General features: G+C 38.5%; 1 protein-coding gene across 3 annotated transcripts in view; it reads right to left on the reverse strand.

Moving 5' to 3' along the window:
- LOC127435825 (FYVE, RhoGEF and PH domain-containing protein 6-like) overlaps positions 1 to 23,415 on the reverse strand; it is a 33,321-nt gene extending 9,906 nt beyond the window's left edge. For 2 of the 3 annotated variants that reach the window (XM_051689563.1, XM_051689562.1), the window contains exons 1-13: positions 23,287 to 23,415; positions 19,577 to 21,512; positions 14,059 to 14,158; positions 8,812 to 8,873; positions 8,688 to 8,718; positions 5,271 to 5,422; positions 4,708 to 4,864; positions 4,414 to 4,501; positions 3,313 to 3,363; positions 2,605 to 2,663; positions 2,434 to 2,505; positions 597 to 665; positions 120 to 203 (exon numbers count right to left, since the gene is read on the reverse strand). In XM_051689563.1, coding sequence (XP_051545523.1) covers positions 120 to 203; positions 597 to 665; positions 2,434 to 2,505; positions 2,605 to 2,663; positions 3,313 to 3,363; positions 4,414 to 4,501; positions 4,708 to 4,864; positions 5,271 to 5,422; positions 8,688 to 8,718; positions 8,812 to 8,873; positions 14,059 to 14,158; positions 19,577 to 21,512; positions 23,287 to 23,302 — 2,877 coding nt within the window. In that variant the 5' untranslated portion in view covers positions 23,303 to 23,415. The remainder of the gene's footprint in view (positions 1 to 119; positions 204 to 596; positions 666 to 2,433; positions 2,506 to 2,604; positions 2,664 to 3,312; positions 3,364 to 4,413; positions 4,502 to 4,707; positions 4,865 to 5,270; positions 5,423 to 8,687; positions 8,719 to 8,811; positions 8,874 to 14,058; positions 14,159 to 19,576; positions 21,513 to 23,286) is intronic. The other variant, XM_051689564.1, reaches the window with a different exon arrangement.
- Positions 23,416 to 26,780: the final 3,365 nt, after the last annotated feature.

Consider the following 26,780-nt stretch of genomic DNA (forward strand, 5'->3'; position numbering starts at 1 on the left):
AAAAGTATTAGATAGAAAATACTTAAAATAAAAAAGTTATAGAAAAGTATTAAATAGTAAAAAGTTAATTAATTAGATATTCATATAATTAATTAAAGTAATAAGCAAAACGCACTCACCTTCATCTCAGCCAATGAGAGCATATTGTTTGGTCTGAAATTACCCGATGATACTGGCGTACCGTACAGAAGACTATCGTTAAACTGTTAATAAATATAGAAAATAAAATAAACAAAAAAGATACTTAATCACTGAGAAGGTGATTTTAGGTCACTTATTGATTCTCTGCTTATTAACCTATGTATACAAAACCTATAAGGTGCTTGTAGTTCTTTAAGTCAATGTGAAATCAAAGACCTTATTTCTCTGGTCTTATTTGCACAAGAATAAACTTTTTGTTTTCATAATCCTTAATCAAAGTGGATCAACTTTTTCGGGCTTTGAAATTACTTTTCTGCTGACGTAAAGAAGGCCGAATGGGCAGGAAAAATATTATTAAACAATAAAATCATAGCATACTTTTCACAGTCCAATCAAAATCAAAAGGATTACATTTACATGTATGAATTTAGCATGAGAATTTCAATGTCACTTACTAAAAAGAACATTCGTGGCTGCAGCACTTTCCTGGAAAGCTTCATCAAGATTCCTTCCTTTAACAAAACCTAGGGACAAATACATCAAGATATTTGACTCACTGTTGCTAATTATTTAATTAATTACAGTGGCAAGAAAAATTATGTGAACCCTTGGAATTTGCTGTTTTTTTGCATTAATTGGTCATAAAATGTGATCTCATCTTCATCAAAGTCACAAGTATAGACAAACACAATATGCTTAAGATAACAACACACAAACAATTATAATCTTTCATGTCTTTATTGAACACATCCCATTAAACATTCACAGTGCTGTGGAAAAAGTGAAATCCATATGCTAAAGACAACACAAAAAACTAATTAAGAGTCAAGAGCTGGCAAACCTGGCATCCAATTTATGAAACGAGATTGGAGGTGTGGGTTAGAGCTACATTGACTTTATAAAAAGCACTCAGACATTTTGAGTTTGCTATTCACAAGAATAATCTGCTGATGTGGACCATGCCTCGTGAAAAGAGATTTTAGAAAACCTACAATCAAGAATTGTTGCTTTGTATAAAGCTGGAAAGGGTTACAAAGATATCTCAAAGAGCTTAGATATTCATCAGTCCACAGTTAGACAAATGGTCTATAAATGGAGAAGATTTAGTACTGTGGCTACTCTCCCTAAAAGTGGCCATCCTGCCAAGATGACTCAAAGGGCACATCACAGAATGCTCATTGAGGTAAAAAAGAACCCTAGAGTGACAGATAGAGACTTAAAGGAATAATTGGAACTGGTTAACATCTCTGTTCATGGGTCTACTATACAGAAAACATTAAACAGGCATGGTGTCCATGGCAGGACACCATGGAGGAAGCCGCTGCTTTCCAACAAATACATTGCTGCACACCTGAAATTTGCCAAAGACGCTACTGGAAAATGTTCTGTGGACTGATGAAACTATGGCTGAATTGTTTGGGGAGAACATGCAGCACTACGTATGGTGTAAAAAAGGGCACCACATACCAACATGAAAACATCATGGAGTGGAATACGGTGGAGGAGCATCATGATTTTTGGCTATTTTGCTTCTTCTGGGCCTGGACTGCTTGCCATCATAGGGAAAAATGAATTCCCAAATTTATCAAGGTATCCTACAGGATAATGTCAGAGTGGCTGTGCGTCAGCTGAAGCTCAATAGAAGTTGGGTTATGGAGCAGGACAATGACCCTAAACATTGAAGTAAATCCACTTCAGAATGGCTTCAAAAAAAGAAAATCCCACTTTTGGAGTGGCCCAGTAAGAGCCCAGACCTTAACCCAATAGAGATGCTGTGGAATGACCACAAGAGAGCCGTTTACACCAGACATCCTAAGAATATGGCTGAGCTGAAGCAGTTCTGTAAGGAAGAATGGTCCAAAATTCCTTCTGAATGTTGTGCAGGTCTAATCTAAAGCTACCGGAAACACTTGGTTGAGTTTATTGCTGCCAAAGGAGGGTCGACCAGTTATTAAACCCAAAGGTTCACTTACTTTTTCCATAGCACTGTGAATGTTTAATGGAATGTGTTCAGTAAAGACATGAAGGATTATAATTGTTTGTGTGTTGTTAGCTTAAGCACATTGTTTTTGACTATACTTGTGACTTTGATGAATTTCAGATCACATTTTATGACCAATTAATGCAGAAAACCAGCTAATTCCAAAGAGTTCACATACTTTTTCTTGCCACTGTAACTTAATTACTAATTTCAACAATTTTAAGGCTACAGATGCCTTTTTTAATGTCTGATACTTGTAGAAAGTTGCTACTGGCATTGTTATTGCTCCATTCTATTTTTAAATTACTCACCCTTCCTGGTTGGACAATCACATGATGACCCATTAGGCGGCACTGTACATCATAAAGTTTCTGGGAATTATCCTTTTTGAAAACAAAATTTCCCATTTCTCAAGATTTAGCAAGAAGGAGCACAGCACATTCACAATTGATTTAGAAATGAAGAATTCGATTCTTTATCACCTCTTGTTTTACGATTTCATTCGCGTGATTGGCCACCTCCTTCACGATCGCTAAAGCAGCTGTAAAAAATTATACATTTATGACTTTATTTTTATACATAATAAAAGATTTAGAATGAGATTAAGTATTCATAAGATTTAGAAGGGATGTCTGATAACTGAAGAATTTATTTTCCATGACCTTTCCAGGGATTTGTGATTACTTGATAAGAATTTTAAAAAATCATTCAATTTCAAACTGATTCACTAATGAATCATTAAGACTGATTTGTGAATCAGTTCGACTGACTCATTGAATAGAACCAGGGGTGTCGCTAGGGCAAAACATTTGGGGCTCGAGCCCGAATGCTTTAGTCTAGCGCCAGATGTATTTTGTTTGGAACTGTAGCGGAAGATATTGAGTTAATGTTGGTTATCATTGCTTAATGAGTTGTTACTTCAGAAAGACAGATTGTTGACTGGCTAAAATCTGTTGCATGTTTAAAATTCTTAAAATCTTTTGAGTAAGTTCTTTTCAATTAATTGCTAAAATGGATTGGCAAAACGGTCTGGATCGGTTTGCAATTCCCTCTGAATCATTTGGATGCCTCCCGCATAGACTGGATCATTATAAAAAGTTCTATGACTTTTTCAGGCTAGGAAAACACAAGTTTACAATTCACTGATACATCCAGGTTTCCAATGACCATGCCAACCCTGTTATTTTCACCTTCTGCATCTCTGTAGTCTGGAGAATCTTCATCAAGATGGTTCAAATAAGCTGGAAAGGAGGACATGTATATATTTATATTTTTTTTAGCACTTTTTAAGGGAGTTTTGATAAAAATGTTAAAAGGTGCCACATTCAATTTAGCAAAAGTTGACTGTAATGCAATTACAAAAAAGAAAGAGCAAAAATAATCCATAGTTTAAAACAATCTTATGTAATCAATGCATTTGCATTAATTCATACATTTTTCACATTTTTGTACCATTAAGCCTTCACAGCTTAACTCAAAAGACGCAAGAACATGCAGCCCACAAATCAGATTTTGTCTTTAATTTCCTAAATCTGATTATGTGGTTGCAGTGGTTAAAACAAATGCATTAATGCCAACACGTCTGACTTATGTTACTTTCAAAAAAATGTTTTTAGTGTTTACTTTAAACAAACCCTAAGCACTTAACTTTGGAGCGTACCTCGTCTAACATCATTTGTGTTATGGACATAAATGATACCTCAAATCCTGCGGCAATAAAAAATATTTCTTTGGCGCGTAACTCGTCCCGCACTGTTTGCGCTATGAACAGAAATGATACCTCAAATCCTGCGGCAATAACTATTTTTTAAATTGCCGCGTAACTCATCCCGCATTATTTGCACTATGCACATAAATTATATCTCAAATCCAGCGGCAATTACTATTTTTTTACACTGGCCCGATAACTCGTCCCATACTGTTTACGATAAGGACATAAATGATACCCGCGACTATTGCTATCACTTTCCCCCCAAAAAATATACAATTTGTGCCTGATGGATGATAAAACGGACGAAAAAAATCCCCCTTTTTTTTTTTACCCATATCTAGGTATCCAAATGTATGGGGAAACTAGAGGGAGGGCTTTTTTGACTTAAGCCAGTAACAACCACCTAGAAACACCATAGTAACCACCCAGAACACCCTAGCACTTGCATAGCAACATGCTAAAAACCTCTCCGAAAAACTTAGCAACACCCTAGCATTGTATTCGACTTTTGCACAGGTAAGCACCAATAACTACATCTTAGACAATGTAAAAAAAAATGTTTACATTGAAAAATCCTCACCAGTTAGGAGGAGTTGATATTGTGGAATTCTTTGGATAGGTTTAAGCATGTAATGTGTCACTGCCAGATTAGCACAACACGGATTACTCTGTATCAAGGAGAAAGTAAGGAAGAAAAGGAGAAAAAGAGAAACAGCAAGAGACCCTCATGGGAAATTTGCAGTCAGTACTTTTAAAGAACGTAAAAGAAAAGCAAACAAACTATCCACATCAAAACAAAGGTAATCAACCACACAAACTAGAGCAACTAGGTTACTAGACTGAACTGACAAAACAGGTTGGAGTGGTTTTTTACCTCAAATTCACGGACAACTTTGGCAAACGCTGGGTTCTTCCGGCAATGCTCTTCAAGAAGAGCAACATTCTTTTCAAACTCACGGATGTAAGTGGAGTACATTTTAAGATAAGGCCCTTTCTTCACAAATATGTCTGCTACACCACAGTTCTCATTCCTGTTTAGACAAGAAAAATGTATCAAAGCCTTGAGTTATTTATAGGTACCTATAGGTATTTATATTTATTTCTTGTGAATCAATTGATTTTGAAAATGACACACTTGGCTTTCCTATATGTAGGGTTTACCTTAGCAAAATGGCAGTTCGGAAATGGTTTCGCAAATGAATCCCAAAGAGTTTAAGCATATTTTATACCTTAGTCACTACACGTCATACATTATGGAGTTGTCTACAGTCTAGGTGTTTTGATTTCCACCTTGAAATTTTCCAAAACAGATTCTACACATGCAAGGTATCCAAGTTTGAATGAAGCTCAATTGACACTCCATTGTTGGCTATGAACACAACGGCATGAATTATTGTTGTTTACTAATGATTGTTGATGTTGGTGAATTTGCATTACCAGCAAGCGACCCGTTCTTCCAGCTCTTTCAACAGGTCGTAATTGAGCTCGTACAGCTGAGGCAAAGAACACAAGATCTGGTTCAAAACTCGCTCGTCAATCACAGCTTTTCCTGCCAGACAGGAGGCTTTCAGTACGGCTTCACGAAAGTCCTGCAAAGTAGACGTTAAGAAAAGTAGGTCATGAGGATAGATGTTGTCACATCTTTTACCAAAGCCTTTAGTTTTTTTGGTGAACCCTCCATTTTTGTAACTTGGACAGGATAATTTGGGTAATTTCATTTATAATTTTGTCTTGCAGAATTTATTAAAATATTTGCTATGCCGTTTCTTCTGGAAATTATTAAATAAAAAACAAAAGACAACTTTTATGATCTTTATTTTTTATTATTTAAATATCAAACTTCTTATGGATTCTGCAAGGGGTATATTAACATATTAGCACAACTCTTGCTACTGCTGTCCAACACTGACTGCAAATACATTAAGATATTTGGATAAACATTTTGCTGGTAAGTATAAGAAGCAGATAAATCATAAGAATCAGATTTACAAAGAGCCCATGTGACTGTGATTTACTCACATTTCAGTAAACAGGAGCATAAGCAGGGTTTTACATGGCACATTATGTAATGGCTCCAGCTTAACGTGACTGTGTTTAAATCAGTTATCCCTTGTGTTGTGTTCATTTTTGCTAACACCTTTTGTGTTCCCGGTCAAAAATGGCTGATCAACTAAGATTGTTAATAAATCTCTCATATGCATATATTATCCCAAGGTATTGCATTAGATCTTTTTATCAATGTCTTTTTTTTTGTTTGTTTGTCATTGTGACAGGTTTTGTATTTCTTTTTTGAACATATTTAAATATATATATATATATGTTTTTTTATTTATAGAAGGATTCATTGAACTGAGCTTATACCAGGCTAGGTGGGGACGACTCCCTGCAGAAATAAATAAATAAATAATAATAATAATGTAATAATTACATTACATACATTACACTTTTTGATCAAAACAAAATAAGTGTAATTTTAAAGCTTAGAATCTAGACTTTACAATGCATATATCTGATCCTACCAATTCTTAAAGAATGCTTTTTAATTTGCTGACAAATTAGAATGGTTTGTACTTATAATTTGCAAATTTGTTATCACAACAATTATATTCAGATTTGGTAAAAACATAAAAAGATAAGATGAGCCACGTGTTATATATCGTTGGAAAGATCTCAATTATTAAAATGCAATGAGCTAATTTGTTTCACTCAGAGACTGACATATAAATATAATAAACAGGAGTGTCTTTTTGTCACATATGTTCACATTTCCTTATTACGTTCTGAAATATACATATAACATAGACAATGACATATCATAACAGCAGACTATCCCGATTCAAATGAGCCCAAACACAGTAAGTACATCTTGAAATATTCCTCAAAGAGTGTACATGGAAAGACGATATGTGTACATGTGTGTGTGTGTGTGTGTTTGCACATTTCCAAGGACTTTGTGTGTGCAAACATACATCCACATAAAGTGCATTCAGTAAGTATTCAGACCCCTTCATTTTTTTTCACATTTTGTTATGTAGCAGTATTATGCTAAAATACTTTAAAAATAAATAAATAAATAAAAATCACATCAATCTACACTCCATACCCCTTAATGACAAACCAGATTTTTGATAATTGCAAATGTATGAAACATCTGAAATATCAGATTGACATAAGTACTCAGACCCTTAACTCATCTTTGTTGAAGTTGAAGCACCTTTGGCAGCGATTACAGCCACAAGTCTTTTTAGGTATGATGAGACAAGTTTTGCACGTATGGATTTGGGGATTTTCTGCCATTCTTCTCTGAAGATCCTCTCAAGCTCTGTCAGGCTGGATGGGGACCGTCAGCAGACAGCCATTTTCAGGTCTCTCCAGAGATGTTCGATTGTGTTCAAGTCTGGGCTCTAGCTGGGCCACTCAAGGACATTCACCTAAGCAACACTAGCGTTGTCTTGGCTGTGTGCTTAGGGTCATTGTCCTGTTGGAAGGTGAACCTTTGACCCATTCTGAGGTCCTGAGCGCTCTGGACCAGGTTTTCACTAAGGATATCTCTGTATTTTGTTGTGTTCAGCATTTTTTCAACCTTGACCAGTCCCCCAGTCCCTGCCACTGAAAAACACCCCCACAGCATGATGCTACCATCACCATGCTTCACCGTTGTGATGGTATTGCGTAAGTGATGAGCGGTGCCTGGTTTCCTCCAGACATGTCACTTGGAATTGATGCCAAACAGCTCGATCTTAGTTTCATCAGACCAGAGAATCTTGTTTCTCACAGCCTGAGAGTCCTTTTGGTGCTTTTTTATGTGTCCTGCACTGAGGAGAGGCTTCCGTCTGGCCACTCAGCCATAAAGCCCAGATCTGTGGAGTTTTACAGTGATGGTTGTCCTTCTGCAAGTTTCTCCCATCTCCACACATGATCTCTGGAGCTCAACCAGAGTGACCATCGGGTTCATGTTCACCTCTCTTACCAAGGCCCTTCTCCCCTGATTGCTCAGTTTGGCCAGGCGGCCAGCTCTAGGAAGAGTCCTGGTTGTTCCAGACTTCTTCCATTTAAAAATTATGGAGGCTACTGTGCTCTTGGGAACCTTCAATGCAGCCAAAAGTGTTTTGAGCATTCCCCAGATCTGTACCTCGACACCATCCTGTCTCTGAACTCTGCAGGCAGTTCCTTTGACCTCATGGATTGGTTTTTGCTCTGATATGCATTTTCAGCTTTGAGACCTTATATAGACATGTGTGTGCTTTTCCAAATCTTGTCCAATCAATTGAATTTGCCACAGGTGGACTCCAATCATAGTGTAGAAACATCTCAAAGATGATCCAGAGAAATGAGATGCACCTGAGCTATTTCAAGTGTCACAGTAAAGGGTCTGAATACATTTTAATACATTTTCAAAGTTATCAAAAGTTTTTTTTTTGTTTTTTTTTTGCTTTGTCATTATGGGGTATGGAGTGTAGATTGATGTGAAAAAAAGAAATAATTTAAATCATTTTAGCATAACGCTGCAACATAACAAAATGTGAAAAGAATAAAGGGGTCAGAATACTTTATAAATGCCATGTATGTGCTCATCTAAAGGATTGGGATTCTCCTGAACACTTAATATTTCTGTATTTTGTAGTCCAATCCATTCATTTCCAGTGGCCGGTCACTTTAGACCAGGAACACCACAGGTGTAACAAAGTGAAATAAAGCCAATAAAACGTAATAAAAATGATCTAAAACAAAATTGTGTGTTCAGATGAACTGGATGAAATAAACTAGTTTTCAGGAAAAAAATAAAAGGTTAATCGGTCAGTTTTGACCGGAAAACACAATATAAGGGAACACAAAGTTAAAGTGACCACTTACTATGTGGAGCAGCTTCAGTACTTTTACAAATCTGTAAAATAATAAATAGTTATAATAAATAAAATAGTTTAATAAAAAATAAGGTTTGAATAAGAGTCCTGCTTAAAATACAGAAAAGACTTACATTTTCTCTGAAGTCATGATCTCTTTTACAATGTGGGCAACCTTGGTCTTTTTAGCCTTCATCTAAAATTAAAATTAAAACAGAAACATTACATTTAAATATAAAAGGATTCCAGTCTCCAGCCGCTACATGTGTTTATAAGTTGCACCTTCACACTAGGACAAAGACATTACAGTCACTTTAACTTGCAATGTGTACCAAAGAGGTACAGTTATTTTGGTAGTCGGTGCATTACATGGCAATGAATACATTTTTTACATCAAGATTTTTTTTTTTTTTTTTTAATTACATTAACTTTATACATTTATTTACATTATATATACTGTACTATCTGTAGCTGCTTTAATATCTGAAACATCAGCTTATCTTATAACTACCAAAATTTCATGGCATGGCAAGTACTGTTTTAAATATTCAATAAATGGGTCATTGACAAATAAGGTTGTTCTAGGTGATAAAAATGAGAAAACTTTTACAATTCTAGTTTAAAACATATGTCCAGTTGGTAGAAATGTAATCACTGATTTAAAACATTTAAAGCAGTTGAAAAAATAATATATATACACATATATATATATATGATATATATATATATATATATATATATATATATATATATAATAACTTTAAAAATGTCAAGTGATGTAAACATCAAGGTATTAAAATACTTTTCTATATATATATATATATATATATATATATATATATATATATATATATATATATATACCCACACACTGGCAGCCAAATGTTTGGAATAATGTACAGATTTTGCTGTTTCGGAAGGAAATTGGTACTTTAATTCACCAAAGTGGCATTCAACTGATCACAAAATATAGTAAGGACATTACTGATGTAAAAAACAGCACCATCACTATTTGAAAAAAATCATATTTGATCAAATCTAGACAGACCCCATTTCCAGCAGCCATCACTCCAACACCTTATCCTTGAGTAATCATGCTAAATTGCTAATGTGGTACTAGAAAATCACTTGCCATTACATCAAACACAGTTGAAAGCTATTTGGTTCGTTAAATGAAGCTTAACATTGTCTTTGTGTTTGTTTTTGAGTTGCCACAGTATGCAATACACTGGCATGTCTTAAGGTCAATATTAGGTCAAAAATGGCAACAAAAAAAAAGAAACAACTTTCTCTAGAAACTCAACAGTCAATCATTATTTTGAGGAATGAAGGCTATACAATGCTTGAAATTGCCAAAAAAACTGAAGATTTCATTCAAAGGTGTACACTACAGTCTTCAAAGACAAAGGACAGCTGGCTCTAATAAGGACAGAAAGAGATGTGGAAGGCCAGATGTACAACTAAACAAGAGGATAAGTACATCAGAGTCTCTAGTTTGAGAAATAGACACCTCACATGTCCTCAGCTGACAGCTTCATTGAATTCTATCCGCTCAACACCAGTTTCATGTACAACAGTAAAGAGAAGACTCAGGGGTGCAGGCCTTATGGGAAGAATTACAAAGAAAAAGCCACTTTTGAAACAGAAAAACAAAAAGGAAAGGTTAGAGTGGACAAAGAAACACAGACATTGGACAACAGATCATTGGAAAAGAGTGTTATGGATCTTAAACCCATTGAGCTTTTGTGGGATCAGCTAGACTGTAAGGTACACTATATTGCCAAAAGTATTCGCTCACCCATCCAAATAATTGAATTCAGGTGTTCCAATCACTTCCATGGCCACAGGTGTATAAAATGAAGCACCTAGGCATGCAGACTGCTTCTACAAACATTTGTGAAAGAATGGGCCGCTCTCAGGAGCTCAGTGAATTCTAGCGTGGTATTGTGATAGGATGCCACCTGTGCAACAAGTCCAGTCGTGAAATTTCCTCGCTACTAAATATTCCACAGTCAACTGTCAGTGGTATTATAACAAAGTGGAAGCAATTGGGAATGACAGCAACTCAGCCACGTAAAATGACAGAGCGTGGTCAGCGGATGCTGAGGCGCATAGTGCGCAGAGGTCGCCAACTTTCTGCAGAGTCAATCGCTACAGACCTCCAAAGTTCATATGGCCTTCAGATTAGCTCAAGAACAGTGCGTAGAGAGCTTCATGGAATGGGTTTCCATGGCCGAGCAGCTGCATCCAAGCCATACATCACCAAGTGCAATGCAAAGCGTCCGATGCAGTGGTGTAAAGCACGCCGCCACTGGACTCTAGAGCAGTGGAGACGCGTTCTCTGGAGTGACGAATCACGCTTCTCCATCTGGCAATCTGATGGACGAATCTGGGTTTGGCGGTTGTCAGGAGAACGGTACTTGTCTGACTGCATTGTGCCAACTGTGAAGTTTGGTGGAGGGGGGATTATGGTGTGGGGTTGTTTTTCAGGAGCTGGGCTTGGCCCCTTAGTTCCAGTGAAAGGAACTCTGAATGCTTCAGCATACCAAGAGATTTTAGACAATTCCATGCTCCCAACTTTGTGGGAACAGTTTGGGGATGGCCCCTTCCTGTTCCAACATGACTGCGCACCAGTGCACAAAGCAAGGTCCATAAAGACATGGATGAGTGAGTTTGGTTTGGAAGAACTTGACTGGCCTGCACAGAGTCCTGACCTCAACCCGATGGAGCACCTTTGGAATGAATTAGAGCGAAGACTGCGAGCCAGGCCTTCTCGTCCAACATCAGTGTCTGACCTCACAAATGCGCTTCTGGAAGAATGGTCAAAAATTCCCATTAACACACTCCTAAACCTTGTGGAAAGCCTTCCCAGAAGAGTTGAAGCTGTTATAGCTGCAAAGGGTGGACCGACGTCATATTAAACCCTATGGATTAAAAATGGGATGTCACTTAAGTTCATATGCGTCTAAAGGCAGATGAGCGAATACTTTTGGCAATATAGTGTATGTGATAAGTGCCCAATAAGACAGCCACATCTATGGCAAGTGCTACAGGAAGTGTGGGGTGAAATGTCACCTGAGTATCTGGACAAACTGACAGCTAGAATGCCAAGGATCTGCAAAGCTGTCATTGCTACAAGTGGAGGATTTTTTGATGAGAACTCTTTGAAGTAGTTTAAGAAGTTCTGAACATTTTTTTCAAATTGTAATATTAATTATGGACATTTGGAAGACCTATTTGCGATGAGCTTTAACTTCCTGGTTGATGTCTTGAGATATTGCTTCAATATATCCACATAATTTTCCTTCCTCATGATGTCATCTATTTTGTGAAGTGCACCAGTCCCTCCTGCAGCAAAGCACCCCCACAACATGATGCTGCCACCCTCATGTTTCATGGTTGGGATGATGTTCTTCGGCTTGCAAGCCTCACCCTTTTTCCTACAAACATAACGATGGTCATTATGGCCAAACAGTTAAAAAACATTTTCATCAGACCAGAGGATATTTCTTCAAAAAGTAAGACCTTTGTCCACATGTGCACTTGCAAACTGTAGTCTGGCTTTTTTATGGCAGCTTTGGAGCAGTGGCTTCTTCCTTGCTGAGCAGTCTTTCAGTCGATATAAGACCTGTTTTACTGTGGATATAGATACTTGCCTACCTCTTTCCTCCAGCATTTTCACAAGGTCCTTTGCTGTTGTTCTGGAGTTGATTTGCACTTTTCGCACCAAACTACTTTCATCTCTAGGAGACTTCCGGAGCAGTATGATGGCTGCGTGGTCCCATGGTGTTTATACTTGTGTACCATCGTTTGTACAGATGAACATGGTACCTTCAGGCATTTGGAAATTGCTTCGAAGGAGGTCCACAATTTGTTTTCTGAGGTCTTTGCTGATTTCTTTTGATTTTCCCATGATCAAGCAAAGAGGCACTGTGTTTGAAGGTAGGCCTTAAAATACATCCACAGGTACACCTCCAACTCAGTTATCATTTTCTGGAATTATCCAAGCTGCTTTAAGGCACAGTTAACTTAGTGTATGTAAACTTCTGACCCACTGGAATTGTGATATAGTCAATTAAAAGTGAAACAATCTGTCTGTAAACAATTGTTGGAAAAATTACTCTTGTCATGCACAAAGTAGATGTCCTAAACGACTTCCCAAAACTATAGTTTGCTAATATTAAATCTGTGGAGTGGTTAAAAAAAAGAGAGTTTTAATGACTTCAACCTAAGTGTATGTAAACTTCTGACTTCAACTGTATATGTATATATATATATATATATATATATATATATATATATATATATATATATATATATATATATATATATATATATATATCTCAAACCAGCCCATCTGGCACCAACAATCATTCTACGGTCCAAATCACTAAGATCACATTTTGTCCCCATTCTGATGGTTGATGTGAACATTAACTGAAGCTCCTGACCGGTATCTGCATGATTTTATGCACTGCAATGCTGCCACACGATTGGATGATTAGATAATCGCATGGATGACTGTTGGTGTCAGATGGGCTGGTTTGAGTATTTCTGTAACTGCTGATCTCCTGGGATTTTCACGCACAACAGTCTCTAGAATTTACTCCAATTGGTGCCAAAAACAAAAAACATCCAATTCTGTGGATGGAAATGCCTTGTTGATGAGAGAGGTCAACAGAGAATGGCCAGACTGGTTCGAACTGACAAAGTCTATAACTCAGATAACTGCTCTGTACAATTGTGGTGAGAAGAATAGCATTCTGAGATGCAGGTTGGGGCTTTTTTGGCGGCATGAGGGGGACCTACACAATATTAGGCGGGTGGTTTTAATGTTGTGGTTGATTGGTGTATATATACAGTATATATATATAGATATTAATATCATTAATTTTTTAATCATGATATCGAGAAGTTTTCATAGGGATTCTCCTTTTGACCTAAACCAAATATGCCTTTTCATAAAAATGTCCAAATATTTAATATTTTTTAAAAACTTCACACACAGTCTAAAGCCGTCCTCTCTATTTTATTTTTATTTTTTGTCACAAGACAATAGAATGGCTACCAGCATGTTGGTTACACAACCTGTTTTTGATTTTGTGTACAAAAGTAGTTTTTAAATTGCTTCTCTGCTTATTGTTTTGAGAAATAATAATAAAAGATGTTTAAAAAAACATTTCACCACATAGATATTTTTGCCCCAGAAAAAATATAAAAATGACATTGATCCTAGAAATTAAAAACGTGTTAATCATACTAGAGGTGTATTCAAATAATTTGTGTGAATTTTTTATGTATTTTTGAATAACTTCATAGGTCTGGACAAAAAGAGTAAAAAAATGAGTGGCATGTCATTGACCCAAATTTGAAAACAATACCTGTCTCTCATTGCTGACAGTATTATCCTCCTCTTCCTCCAAGCTGCTATCATCTCCTTCTGAATGTGTGTCATCCACGTGCATTTCTTCAAACACATTTCTGAAAATAATACAAGAAGCAACATAAAAAGCAATGCAAAATGTACAGGCATGTGAGAGGAACTAAAAAAGGTGTGATGACTAAAACACCACAATTCTGTACTCTCCAAGATCAAAACTATCTAAGCAGTCAACAATAGTCTGTAATATGAATCAGAAATAGGTTAAAATATGAAATCATTCAGCAGCATGTTTAGAATGTAGCAGCCATTTTTTTTCCAACTCCTTATCAAATGGGTGTGTCACATACGACAAACTCAAATATGTTTCACAAGTTCGTAAAGTTCGTAAAGTACTGCTGGGTTTCTATCATTAAGATGCATCTAATTGCAGTAGCAGTCTCAACTTACATCAAGAGAGCTATTTACAGTGGCCCCAAAAATTATTTGAACACTTCTGGACACTTTTGTCCCACTTAAAAGTATATGAACTTCATTGCATTAGACAACAAAACATTAAACCAAGTGCCATCTGCAAACAAATGATGCAAGAGCTTTTCTGTGAAATAACTTACATTTTTTATAAATTACTTTTAATCAGCTAGTCACAAGGTGATTTTTATATTATGTCAGATCCCCTTAAGTTCAAAAAATATATTTTTGGTATAATGTTATATACGATAAACTAATGGTCAACTACTATTTTGTAGAGACTAATAAATCTGCCAGTATTTCATATTTTTAAATTATCGGCATTGGCCGATACATTTTCCTGTTTGGCCGATTAGTTTAAGCCAGGACAGCGCCGAAAACCACCTGCTTGCATGTGAAGGAGCCGTCTGATGTGTAAATGACCAATCACTGTTCGTTTTGTTGTTACGCGCCATCGTGTTACCAAAATAAAAGACCGGCCTGCAACAACGTCTCATTTAAACATTCCCGCATATCAAAGCAGCTACAGAGAAGCAGGAGATCATAATGTTAAAGTGCTTGTGTGTTTCATTCTCTCTCTATCTCGCTCAACTCAATAGTTCCCTGTAACTGTTAATTGTCTTGTCTAATGATAAAAAGGCTAATATCAATAAAAATTCTATCATATCCACCTTTTTCCTATGTCCCGTGATGCTTTGTGCAAAATGTGGGCGTTACTTCCGTTATTAAGTAAACACAGTTGTTGTTGCAGCATCCATAAATTTTTTTGTGGGTGCGGACGTGGTATTGTATTCGCTCCCGACTGCCGGAGCGGGGGAAGGGCGATGTTTGGGGGCGGCTTCCGATTTGGTGCCCCGTCACAGCTAACCCTAGGCAACTGCCTAGTTCACCTATACCTAGAAATGGCCCTGGTTGATTGAGAGGTTGCACTTCGCTGCCATCTGGGATGCATCATTCAGAATGGAATTTACACTTCAAATGTGATGTGGTAACATGCGTTTCAGGCTACCTCTGTATGTGTTTTTTATTCAATCACAAAATGTTTTGCACCAGGTTTACAACTTTATTTAGCGCTGACCATCTGTGATCGGATCATCCATCTTAATAGCAGCTGTAAACAGGGTCTAAAATGACTGCAGCCAAAGCTAGTAAATTGTATGCCACATCAGTTTCCCAGTAAGACCCCCAGGAAAAAAGTGAATATCATCTGCAAATAAACAGATTTCTTGTTTAAACAGATTAAATTCACAAACCTAAGAAAAATTGCGCAAATCCAGCATTTTCTTCCTGTGGAGTGCTCATATAAAGTATCTGCCTCTGATGCATGTATTATAATAGTCTTCATAAAAACTGTGTCCCTCTAACTCATGAATCTTGTGCAATGGTCAATCCGTGACACTCCAAGCAGGCGATCGGGGCTGAGTGAAACTAGAAGAGGTCAGCAGATTGCTGCTCTCGCTGGATCCGCATGAGAGTGATAGATCAACTTCAAAGTAAAAACGCTTCACATGCGAGGGTAAAACCGAGACATGGAAGTACGCATCCTTCAGGTCTACCGCCGCAAACCAATCTTGATGCTAGACGCATGACAGAATGAGCTTCTGAGTCAGCATCTTGAACGGGAGTCTGTGCAGGGCCTGGTTCAGCACTCGCAGGTCCAAGATTGGCCGCAACCCACCGCCTTTCTTTAGCACAATGAAGTAGGGGCTGTAGAACCCCTTCTTCTGCGGAAGGATCATGATTTCCACACGCAGGGCAGCGGCGTTCTCGCCCCTCACTGAGCTGAAACGGACGCTGCTGAACCCGGGCGGGCGCCGAGCGAACTGAATTGCATAGCCGAGTCGGATCATCCTGGCCAACCAGCGCGACAGGTTGGAGAGCCACGCCTCCAAACTCCTAGTGAGGGGCACCAATGGGACGATTGCGTTTGACGTATCTGCGGGTGGGGCCTCACGGCGGGGAGGAGCAGGAACTGCCACGTTGAGGAGCCTCGCATTCCCAACTCGTGGCTGTGCTGAGGGAAACGTCAAAGCACTTACCTCCCTCCGCATACCCATCATAGGAACGGTCAGCGATGGGGGAGGGGCCTGGGCGCCCTCATGGCTCAACACAACTGCCTGACCATGGGTGTGTGTGTGCCACGGCCGGGTGCGTGAAGGTGGGGAGCCTGCGTTCATAGTGCCCTGGCCGTGAGTGTTCGATGTACGCCGATTGTGACAACGACGGCCGTAAACACCGAGTGTATGACCCAGGGAATGAGGAGACTGCTCTCTTTTTGAAAATGTGGGTGCACAGCCCCTTGGGCATGCAGCAAAATCAAAACAAAAGGGAACAAAGGATTCTCCTCCCGGCCCTCCACCGGGGGATGGAGTCGTCTGTGCACCACCTCCGGGGTTCCAGCAGGTCTCTTCATCCCTGGGTCTTCCATCTCAGGGGCGCTTGGAGGCCTTCCTGGGGCTCTTAGTGCCAGAACATGAGACAGGGGGCATCAGCTTCCTGTGGGGGGCTCTACGCCAGGGCGGAGCACTTGGCTTGGGCTGCGGCAGAGCCGCCTGAGTTGCTGCCGCAGGGAGATGCCCTTGGCGGCAAGCAGACAGGGTACAGGACCTTGAACCGCACCAGGGCAGGATATGTTGGATAGCCTCCATCTGCTTCTTGACTGCTGGGCAAAGTCCTCAACGGTGTCGCCGAATAGGCCGGTCTGGGAGATGGGGGTGTCGAGAAAGCAGACCTAGTCGGCGTCCTTCATCTCAACCAGGGTAAGTCATAGGTGGCACACCTGGACCACCAAGGTTGACATCGCCTGCCCGAGAGCCCGCACCGTGACCTACGTCACCCGTAGGGAAGTACACGTCCTTCAGGTCTACTGCCATGAACCTATCTTGATGCTGGACGCATGACAGAATGCGCTTCTGAGTCAGCATCTTGAACGGGAGTCTGTGCAGGGCCCGGTTCAGCACTCGCAGGTCCAAGATTGGCTGCAACCCACCGCCTTTCTTTGGCACAATGAAGTAGTGGCTGTAGAACCCCTTCTTCATCTCAGCTGGAGGGACAGGCTCTATCGCATCCTTCTGCAGAAGGATCGCCATTTCCGCACGCAGTGAAGCGGCATTCTCGCCCCTCACCAAGGTGAAACGGACGCCACTGAACCCGAGCGGACACCGGCCAAAATGAATCGCATAGCCGAGTCGGATTGTCCTGGCCAACCAGCGCAATGGGTTGGAGAGCGCTAGCCATACCTGAAACTTCGAGCGAGAAGCACCATGTGGACGATTGTGTTTGACGTACCTGAGGGTGGGATCTCACAAGGAAAAGCGGTTGGCTCGGGCTGCAGCAGAGCCGCCTGAGTTGCTGCCGCAGGTGGACGCCCTTGGCGGTGAGCAGACGGGGTGCGGGACCTTGAACCGCACCGGGGCAGGACATGTTGGATAGCCTCCAATAACCACCAATGTGGACATCGCCTGCCCGAGAGCCCACGCTGTGACCTTCTTCGCCCGTAAGGAAGTACGCGTCCTTCAGGTCTATCACCGCAAACCAATCTTGATGCAAAACGCCGCCACCTGGCCGAATCGCCCGAGACTCACGTCCAAGGCCTGTACGTCTACGTTGTCTCTGACAGCCAAGGCTTATAGTGCCGCTGTACAGGCCGCCTCTGCCCTGCATGCCATGGCCCTCCTGCAAGTACACCAGGCCAAGGCATTGAAAGAGCTGCACGAGGGTAGTCCTGACCCGGGAGTGATGCAGGAGCTGCGCTCGGCGACAGGCAATGTCCACCTTGGTGGTTCAGGAGCGCCACCTATGGCTTAACCTGGTGGAAATGAAGGACGCCAACAAGTTTCGCTTTCTCGACGCCCCCATCTCCCAGACCAGCCTATCTGGCGACACTTGCCTAGCAGTTAAACAATTTAAAGGCAATGCTACCAAATATTAACAAAGTGTATGTAAACTTCTGACCCACTGGGTATGTGATGAAAGATATAAAAGCTGAAATAAATAATTATCTCTACTATTATTCTGGCATTTCACATTCTTAAAATATAAGTAGTGATCCTAACTGACCTAAGACAGGGAATGTTTTCTATGATTATATGTCAGGAATTGTGAAAAACTGAGTTTAAATGTATTTGGCTAAGGTAGGTGTATATAAACTTCTGACTTCAACTGTACCATCCAGCGTTTCAGCTAGGAAATTTATTCGTTCCAAATTCAGACTTCCTATATCCTTATGTTTAGGGGCAGGTGCAGGGATGGGCTTTAGCGGTAGGGACCAATGATGGTTAGGGTTAGGTGTGGGCTTTAGGGATAAGGCCAATCAGGTAGAGGGGAGTCAGGATCTGGCAGGGAGTAAAATTTCTGCACAATGTGTCTGGGAATGATGAATTTTGCCAGACAATTTGGAATTAGCATCTAATTTAAATAAGAAAATGTTCAACAGGGGAAAAGGGGGCAAAGAAAAAACTAAACTGCAATTTACCACATCTTTTCATTTGTAAAGAAATATTCAAATAACAAATCATTAGGTTATGTCATATAATTTCTCACCTTGACCAATTTCATTGGCTCTTTATTATGACTATGTTCCTTTGAATTTTTGTGGCACCAAAGCATTTTGCTGCCGAAGTGAAGTTAAATGTGTCCAGTGTTTCAGTACAACTTGACATTCACACTAGCCTGGTGCCCTTCTCCTTCAAAAGACAGCTACGCAAGGCTGTTTTAATGTAGGGTAATTCTAAAGTGAGAAGCTTCTCACTGCAGGCACGCAAGATGGGAATAATGGTTGCTTTTGCCAGTGTGAGGGATACAACGTGCTTTAGTTGTAGACTAGGACACAAAAACGTTTTGTGTGAAATTTTGAGTAAATATAAGCTAAATAAAAGTTCATACATTTTTTACCAGTTTATATTTATGTTATTTACTATTACATTAAATTGTGTGATAAATTGGCATTATATCGGACTTTAGTCAACATGCTTTATTGATATCGCCATAAGCCATTTAAAAAACACCTTTTTGGTTGACCTCTATTATAAACTATGAAGTTTATGTACCTTTTAAGAAAATCTTGCTGCTCATTGGTGTCTGTAGAGTTTTCAGGGAACACATCTGGAATTTCATAAATACCATCGCCCTCATACATACAAGATTGGCTTTGGCAATTATTGGTGTCTTGTGCATTTGGAATGCTACATTGAGGCAGGTTTTCATATTCTAGGATATCTTCATATATATGTTCATATTGACCAGAATTCTGTAGATCTACCTCAAGGTCATCTACATTTTGCTCAATTTCAGTTTTAATCCCATTTACTACTGGCTTCACATTCAATCCATCTGGGTAACTATTGTGCAGTGATATCTGTCTTTCAGAGCACACTTCGTTTTGGTTTCTATCTGAATAGCATTCCGTGTCGACTGTTTGTTCATTTGTAACCGCAGCGCAATCAAGTGCCTGCCCACTCTTGACAAACAGCTTTTGAGGCACTTTTTTGACACTGATGTCAAGGTCCATGATCCTTAGAAAGGAGGTCTTCTTTAGGCCATCAGGTCTATGCATGTCTGCTGAGGATAAGGACTTGGATTTAGGCTTGAGTTTCAAGCCAAGCTTTTGGGCTTCTTCTTCAAGCTTCTTACTTGGTTGGCTCAGATTGATCACAGTTTTGTGATCTTCATTCTTCATTTCGGAAAATTGCACTCTGAATGTCCTTGTTTTTATAAGGAGTCCATCTACTGTATGTTCTGTAGTCCCAATGCTATCCTTCCTAAAGTTATCAGGTCGACGTTTCTGGCTTGTCCTCTTTGTTGTAGGATGTTGATTGCTTGTTAAGGAGTTCTCAAAGGCATTGGGGCATCCATCCAGATTTTGCTTTTTATTTTCAGTCCCTGGTGCATGTTGGCACACATGCTGGGTTTTATTATGTTGCAATCGATGGATCTTCTGGCGTGGGGCAGGAACGGGGGTGCCCTTGCTGTTGTATTGGGTACTGTTACCACCCCTTTGGTTACCTTTGATCTCACTAGAAGGTCTCACAGTGGTGATATTCTCCTTGTGAGGACCTTCTTTCTGCAACAGATCTGGACTGTTTATATCAACAGGTAAGACAGTAAGATCTCTCTTGGTAAGTCCTGATGACTCCTGAAGGTTAATGTTAGCTTTTTGCTGCATGACAACAGGTGGAACTTTCTCAGGAGGCTTAGAAACAGCATGTACTTTATCAGGGGACAGACTACATTGTGCACTTTTACTTGAGATTTGCATACTTTCAATGGGTTCAGGTGATGGCCTACTATCAATTAATGAATTAATACTAGAAACAATGTTCTTCTGGTGCATCCTGGTATTTTGGGTTTTAAATCTGAATTTTCCATACAGTATGATGCTCTGATTTGCCTTCAAATGCTCTGTATTCCAAATCTGAGGTTTTTCAATCAGATTATTATTGGACGAGTCCTTTCCAGAGATGCTCCTTGACAATGCGGGTTTATTCACCACAAATTTCTGATCCTCTGATGTTCTCAAATGAGGTTTGGGTGGACTCATTTTAGAACCTTCTGTTTTGCTTTCCTTCCACGCATCTGTACTTTTTTTTTGTTGAAGAACTTTTTGGTTGTTTTTCTCTGGAGAGCAATCTGCACAGTTTCTGTCATTACAAACACAAATTGGAATTACGTAATCCCACTCTGGTTTGTTGTTCCCTGTGTGTGTTCCATTTCTGACATTCAGAAAGCTAACATTTCTTGTGATGTCCGATTTGTGTTGAAAATGTGCTTGGTGCTCAACCTTGGATCCGGGAGGTTTTGTCCTGAAAGAGGGAGGAGGAATTTTGGAGAGGCATGGTTTTGGTGGCAAAGCAGGCTTGATGTTACTTTTAACAGTTGGTGGGGCACACTGATGAACACATAACTTTGAAGCAAGTGGAAGTTCTGTTTGCGCTGGTGTTGGAAGAACTTTTGGTTTTGGAGCCAAAGGTGGTTTTGGCTCACCCGCTGTGACAAATAAAGAACCCAGAGAGATAAAAACAAGGTTAATTTACAATATAATTAGTAAATGTTGTGTCTGACTAAATACAATAATAAGAACTTACTGTAGAATGTTTAGAATGGTATTGAAAGGAGGGGGGAATAATCCTATACAAAACTGAATAAAACACAGTAGGTTGATTGATAAGTTGTTGATAATAAGTATAGAAACAATGTATTTAAAACAATGAGCATGTTTGGCATGCTTTGTTGTCTGTGATTCTCTGATTGGTGGATCTTTCTCTGCTGAATTATAGGTAGTGTAGTTCTTCACCAGGAATAACACTATTAAACATGGTTTCTAAAAAATTATGTTAAAATAACCTGGACTGATGGGTTAAACAGAAGCATACAACATCAATTAACAACCTCAAAGCTCATGGTAGGTCTATATTAAAGGAATAGTTCACCCAAATATGAAAATTCTCTCATCATTTACAAACTCTCATGCCATCCCAGATGTGTATGACTTTCCTTCTTCTGCTGAACACAAGCAAAGATTTTTAGAAAAATATCTCAGCTCTTTAGGTCCATACAATGCAAGTGAATGGTGGCCAGAACTTTGAAGCTCCAAAAAGAACATAAAGGCAGCATTAAAGTAATCCATATGACGCCAGCAGTTAAATCAACGTCTTCAGAAGCGACATTCCTCCTATGCGCATTCATGAGAGGACCAAGTTTTTCTTTTTGGCAGAACGTGGCGATAAGCACAAAGAATGGCAATCACCAAAGGGAAAGTGTGATTAATAGTAAAAAGGACTGAAATATTTATCTCTTTCTCACCCACACCCATTATATTGCTTCTGAACACATGAATTTAACCGCTGGAGTAGTATGGATTACTTTCATGCAGCATTTATGTGCTTTTTGGAGCTTCAAATTTCTGGCCACCATTCATTTGCATTGTATGGACCTACAGAGCTAAAATATTCTTCTAAAAATTTACATTCAGCTTTTAGAAATGTGTGTGTGTGTGTGTGTGTGTGTGTGTGTGTGTGTGTGTGTGTGTGTTTATTAAATGCAGGAAATGTATACTGTTTCTGTTTGGGGAAAATGTGACCCCAGCATGAACATGTGGAAATATATAACAAATCCAATTTGACAGGCCTCCACAGTGGAAAGACACAAATGAGGACTTTTAAATCATGCTATCAAGTTGTTATCAGTTCTCATAAAATTAGGAAAAGCCACACAGTATACTTTATTGTTAAGTATGCATTTTGAGCTATTAAAAGAGGCTTAGGGTCTCTCAGACATTTAATCAGACCTCAAACATAATTTCAGGTTGAAGAAAACAACAAAAACCTCTGGGGTGCTGTCATTCATTTTCAGTTTCCATATTGATCACTAATAAATGTACATGGAAAGTCCCCAGCTTTAATGAAAAACCACAACACAAAGCAAAATCAAATTCAACAATATGTATACTATATTGTCTAACTTTATTAAAGGAACAAACCTAACAGGCTTATCAAATGTTAAGGCCCATATTCGAATTTATTTGCCTTCAGAAAGTTGTCCCAATTCAACCAAGCGACATGAAAAGTAACTTTTCCATTTGTGAGCAATCACTTTGTCTTTCAAACTCACTGTCTATCAGATGGTGCAATGTTATTTAAAAATCTCTTTAAAACTCAACAGCAGTTTTGGTACTATCTAAAAAGTGTACATATAACTTAACTCCTCTTTCTGTGGTAGATTATAATAAATGTTGTTATGTAGAAGCAGGAAAATAACTCACCTGCCCTCTTCATCATCCCAGAATATTCACGTACTCATGAGATATATGACACCTCTACTGAATGTCCTTTTGTGTTTGTTTTTCCCAGTACATGTTTTCTAAAAGTTCGGCGACGCTGTCCAAAGCAATATTTCCAGTGTAATGAGGAAAGATTGCGATCAAACTCCTTTAGGCATGCAGTGAGGGCGGGTTATACCAACAAATACATATTTGCACAAGTGTTACGCACAGTATTGTGAATCCCTTGCATGTGTGTACAGCAATGGCTGTGTTGTTCGGAGTAAACAAATGGAAGATAATTTACTGTACATTACACTCGTAATTACACCTGTATTGACAGTCAGTCAACCAATGTAAACAAATTGGATTAATTTTACACTCAATTGACCGACTTTTACTAAAGCAGTAAAATAGTTCAACGGCGCCCTCGTGTGTAAAGGAGAAAAAGCATCATTTGTGTACGTTTACTCGACTACAAAATTCAGTACAGTTCATTTGTACAGCACTTTTTTACAATACATATTGTTTCAAAGCTGCAAAGTAAATAATAAATAAATAAACAAAATAGCTCATTACACAAAAAAGAAAGAAAGAAACACTGAGTAAGCCAAAGGCAACAAGTAATCTGTTCAATTCTTTTGTTTAGAACTCTTCACGACTTCATCCTCATCGGGTTTTGTGACGCATGTGCAATGTGTTTCTGCTGACGTCACAATGCCCGTTTTTCTGTTGGTCTATAAAAGCTGCAGGACTCGATTATTTGCTACTTCTCAGCATGTCCAGCTTACAGAGAGTTGATGGTTAATTCACCAAAGTGGCATTCAACTGATCACAAAGTATAGTCAGGACATTACTGATGTAAAAAACAGCACCATCACTGTTTGAAAAAAGTCATTTTTGATCAAATCTAGACAGGCCCCATTTCCAGCAGCCATCACTTCAACACCTTATCCTTGAGTAATCATGCTAAATTGCTAATGTGGTACTAGAAAATCACTTGCCATTATATCAAACACTGTTGAAAGCTATTTGGTTCATTAAATGAAGCTTAACATTGTCTTTGTTTTTGTTTTTGAGTTGAGACAGTATGCAATAGACTGGCATGTCTTAAGGTCAATATTAGGTCAAAAATGGCAAAAAGGAAACAGCTTTCTCTAGAAACTCATCAGTCAATCATTGTTTTGAGGAATGAAGGCAATTTACAATGTTTGAAATTGCCAAAAAAAAAAAAAAAAAAAAAAAAAAAAACTAAAAAAAGAAAAACTGAAGATTTCATACAAAGGTGTGCACTACAGTCTTCAAAAACAAAGGACAACTGGCTCTAACAAGGACAGAAAGAGATGTGGAAGGCCAGAGGTACAACTAAACAAGAGGATAAGTACATCAGAGTCTCTAGTTTAAGAAATAGACACCTCACATGTCCTCAGCTGACAGCTTCATTGAATTCTACTCGCTCAACACCAGTTTCATGTACAACAGTAAAGAGAAGACTCAGGGGTGGAGGCCTTATGGGAAGAATTGCAAAGAAAAAGCCACTTTTGAAACAGAAAAACAAAAAGAAAAGGTTAGAGTGGACAAAGAAACAGACATTGGACAACAGATAACTGGAAAAGAGTGTTATGAATCTTAACCCCATTGAGCTTTTGTGGGATCAGCTAGACTGTAAGGTGCGTGATAAGTGCCCAATAAGACAGCCACATCTATGGCAAGTGCTACAGGAAGTGTGGGGTGAAATGTCACCTGAGTATCTGGACAAACTGACAGCTAGAATGCCAAGGATCTGCAAAGCTGCTGCACATGGAGGATTTTTTGATGAGAACTCTTTGAAGTAGTTTAAGTTATTCAAATTGTAATTGTACAATTGTAATAGTAATTTTTCATGTTATTAATGTCCTGACTAAACATTGTGATCAGTTAAATGCCACTTTGGTGAATAAAAGTACCAATTTCTTTCCATAAGAGCAAAATCTGGACATTATTCTAAACTTTTGGCTGCCAGGTGTGTGTGTGTGTGTGTGTGTATATATATATATATATATATATATATATATATATATATATATATATATATATATATATACATAGTATATAGATTTATGACTAGCAATACGCTTATTCTTGTATTTTTCATAGCAGAACACTAGATGGCAGCTCCGACACACTTTAATTAAGCATATTTTAATTATTTTAATTAATACTTAGTATTAATTCAAGTGACTCGAATTATATAGAAGTTGCTATAAATGTTTCTGGTGTGTTGGAGTAGTTATTTGTGCCTTTAGAGATTTCTGCTTTTCAGAATAGGCCTGCATTGTGATCAGTATTTTCTGCTCACATTTAAGTGTATTTTGTAAATAAGTCTTTATAGTTTACAACAATATAAATTAATTTTATTGTTTGATCTGGCATGACTAGATGGAATAAAATGAATTATTTTGTATGTAATACATTTTCGGTTTGGTCACATAGAATGTCTATTACTTTTATTGAAGTGTCTGAGCAAACATTAATCTGACTGTAGTGTTGAGTTGCTTGTTCTGAGGCTGCATGTTTTCACTATATCCTTATGATTTATATACTGATGCATTGGTCTAGTTAGTATGAAATATAGCATATCTTGTGATTTCATTTAAGCAGGTTTGCATTTTGTGGATTAATGCAGCTACGTGGTGTATACACGGTGTACTAGTTTTCCTCTGTGCCTGTTCATCAAGTCATTTTTATTTGTTCATTTTACAATACAGAATACACATTGTTTCAAAGCAGCTTTACAAAAAAACAAACAACAAAAAAAAAAAAACAGTTTAGAAGCTGAACAGGAACCTCATGGATTATTCCAGCAACAAGAATCAGCAAGCAGTTCTGGTTAAGAGTGTTTGTGTCATGTGAGAGGTCAGTATCAAACTAAACATGCAATATTTGACTCTTTTATGATTGAAATGTTGTACAGACCAACCATAATTTCCAAGGGGGTAAACTATTCACCATTAGGCGAAATTCACCAATTTGAATTTAAAATATGTCACGTACAGTACGTGATTTGTATATCATTCATAACTGTAAATGTGAAAACATTAACGGAGCAGTTTTCAGCATATCAAGCTTAAATAAGAGTGAATGTCTGTATATTGTAAAGGAATTGAATGAATGTGGTAATCTGGTAGGTTTTTGAAGTAGCTTTTTAGAAAATTCACTTGATACTGTCTTAGAAAATGATCTATAACACAAAGTAGAGCGTCATCACCCAGATCAGAACTAGAACATGGTAAGACCTGTGACTTGTGACTTCTATTGTGCTTTTAGGTTTTGGCAAGGACAGTGTCATACATTTTTAATGCAAATATTATTAGGTAATAATTTAAAATCAATTTAAGAATTAAGAATTAAGTCTTTAATTAATTCTGAATTGTGTACAGCATCTCTTAAGAGACCATTTTATTTTGAGGATGAACCACTAGTTAAAGGAGTAGTTCATCTACAAATGGAAAATGTAC

The sequence above is a fragment of the Myxocyprinus asiaticus genome, chromosome 46 (genome assembly GCF_019703515.2).
Source record: "Myxocyprinus asiaticus isolate MX2 ecotype Aquarium Trade chromosome 46, UBuf_Myxa_2, whole genome shotgun sequence".
NCBI classification, from domain to species: domain Eukaryota; kingdom Metazoa; phylum Chordata; class Actinopteri; order Cypriniformes; family Catostomidae; genus Myxocyprinus; species Myxocyprinus asiaticus.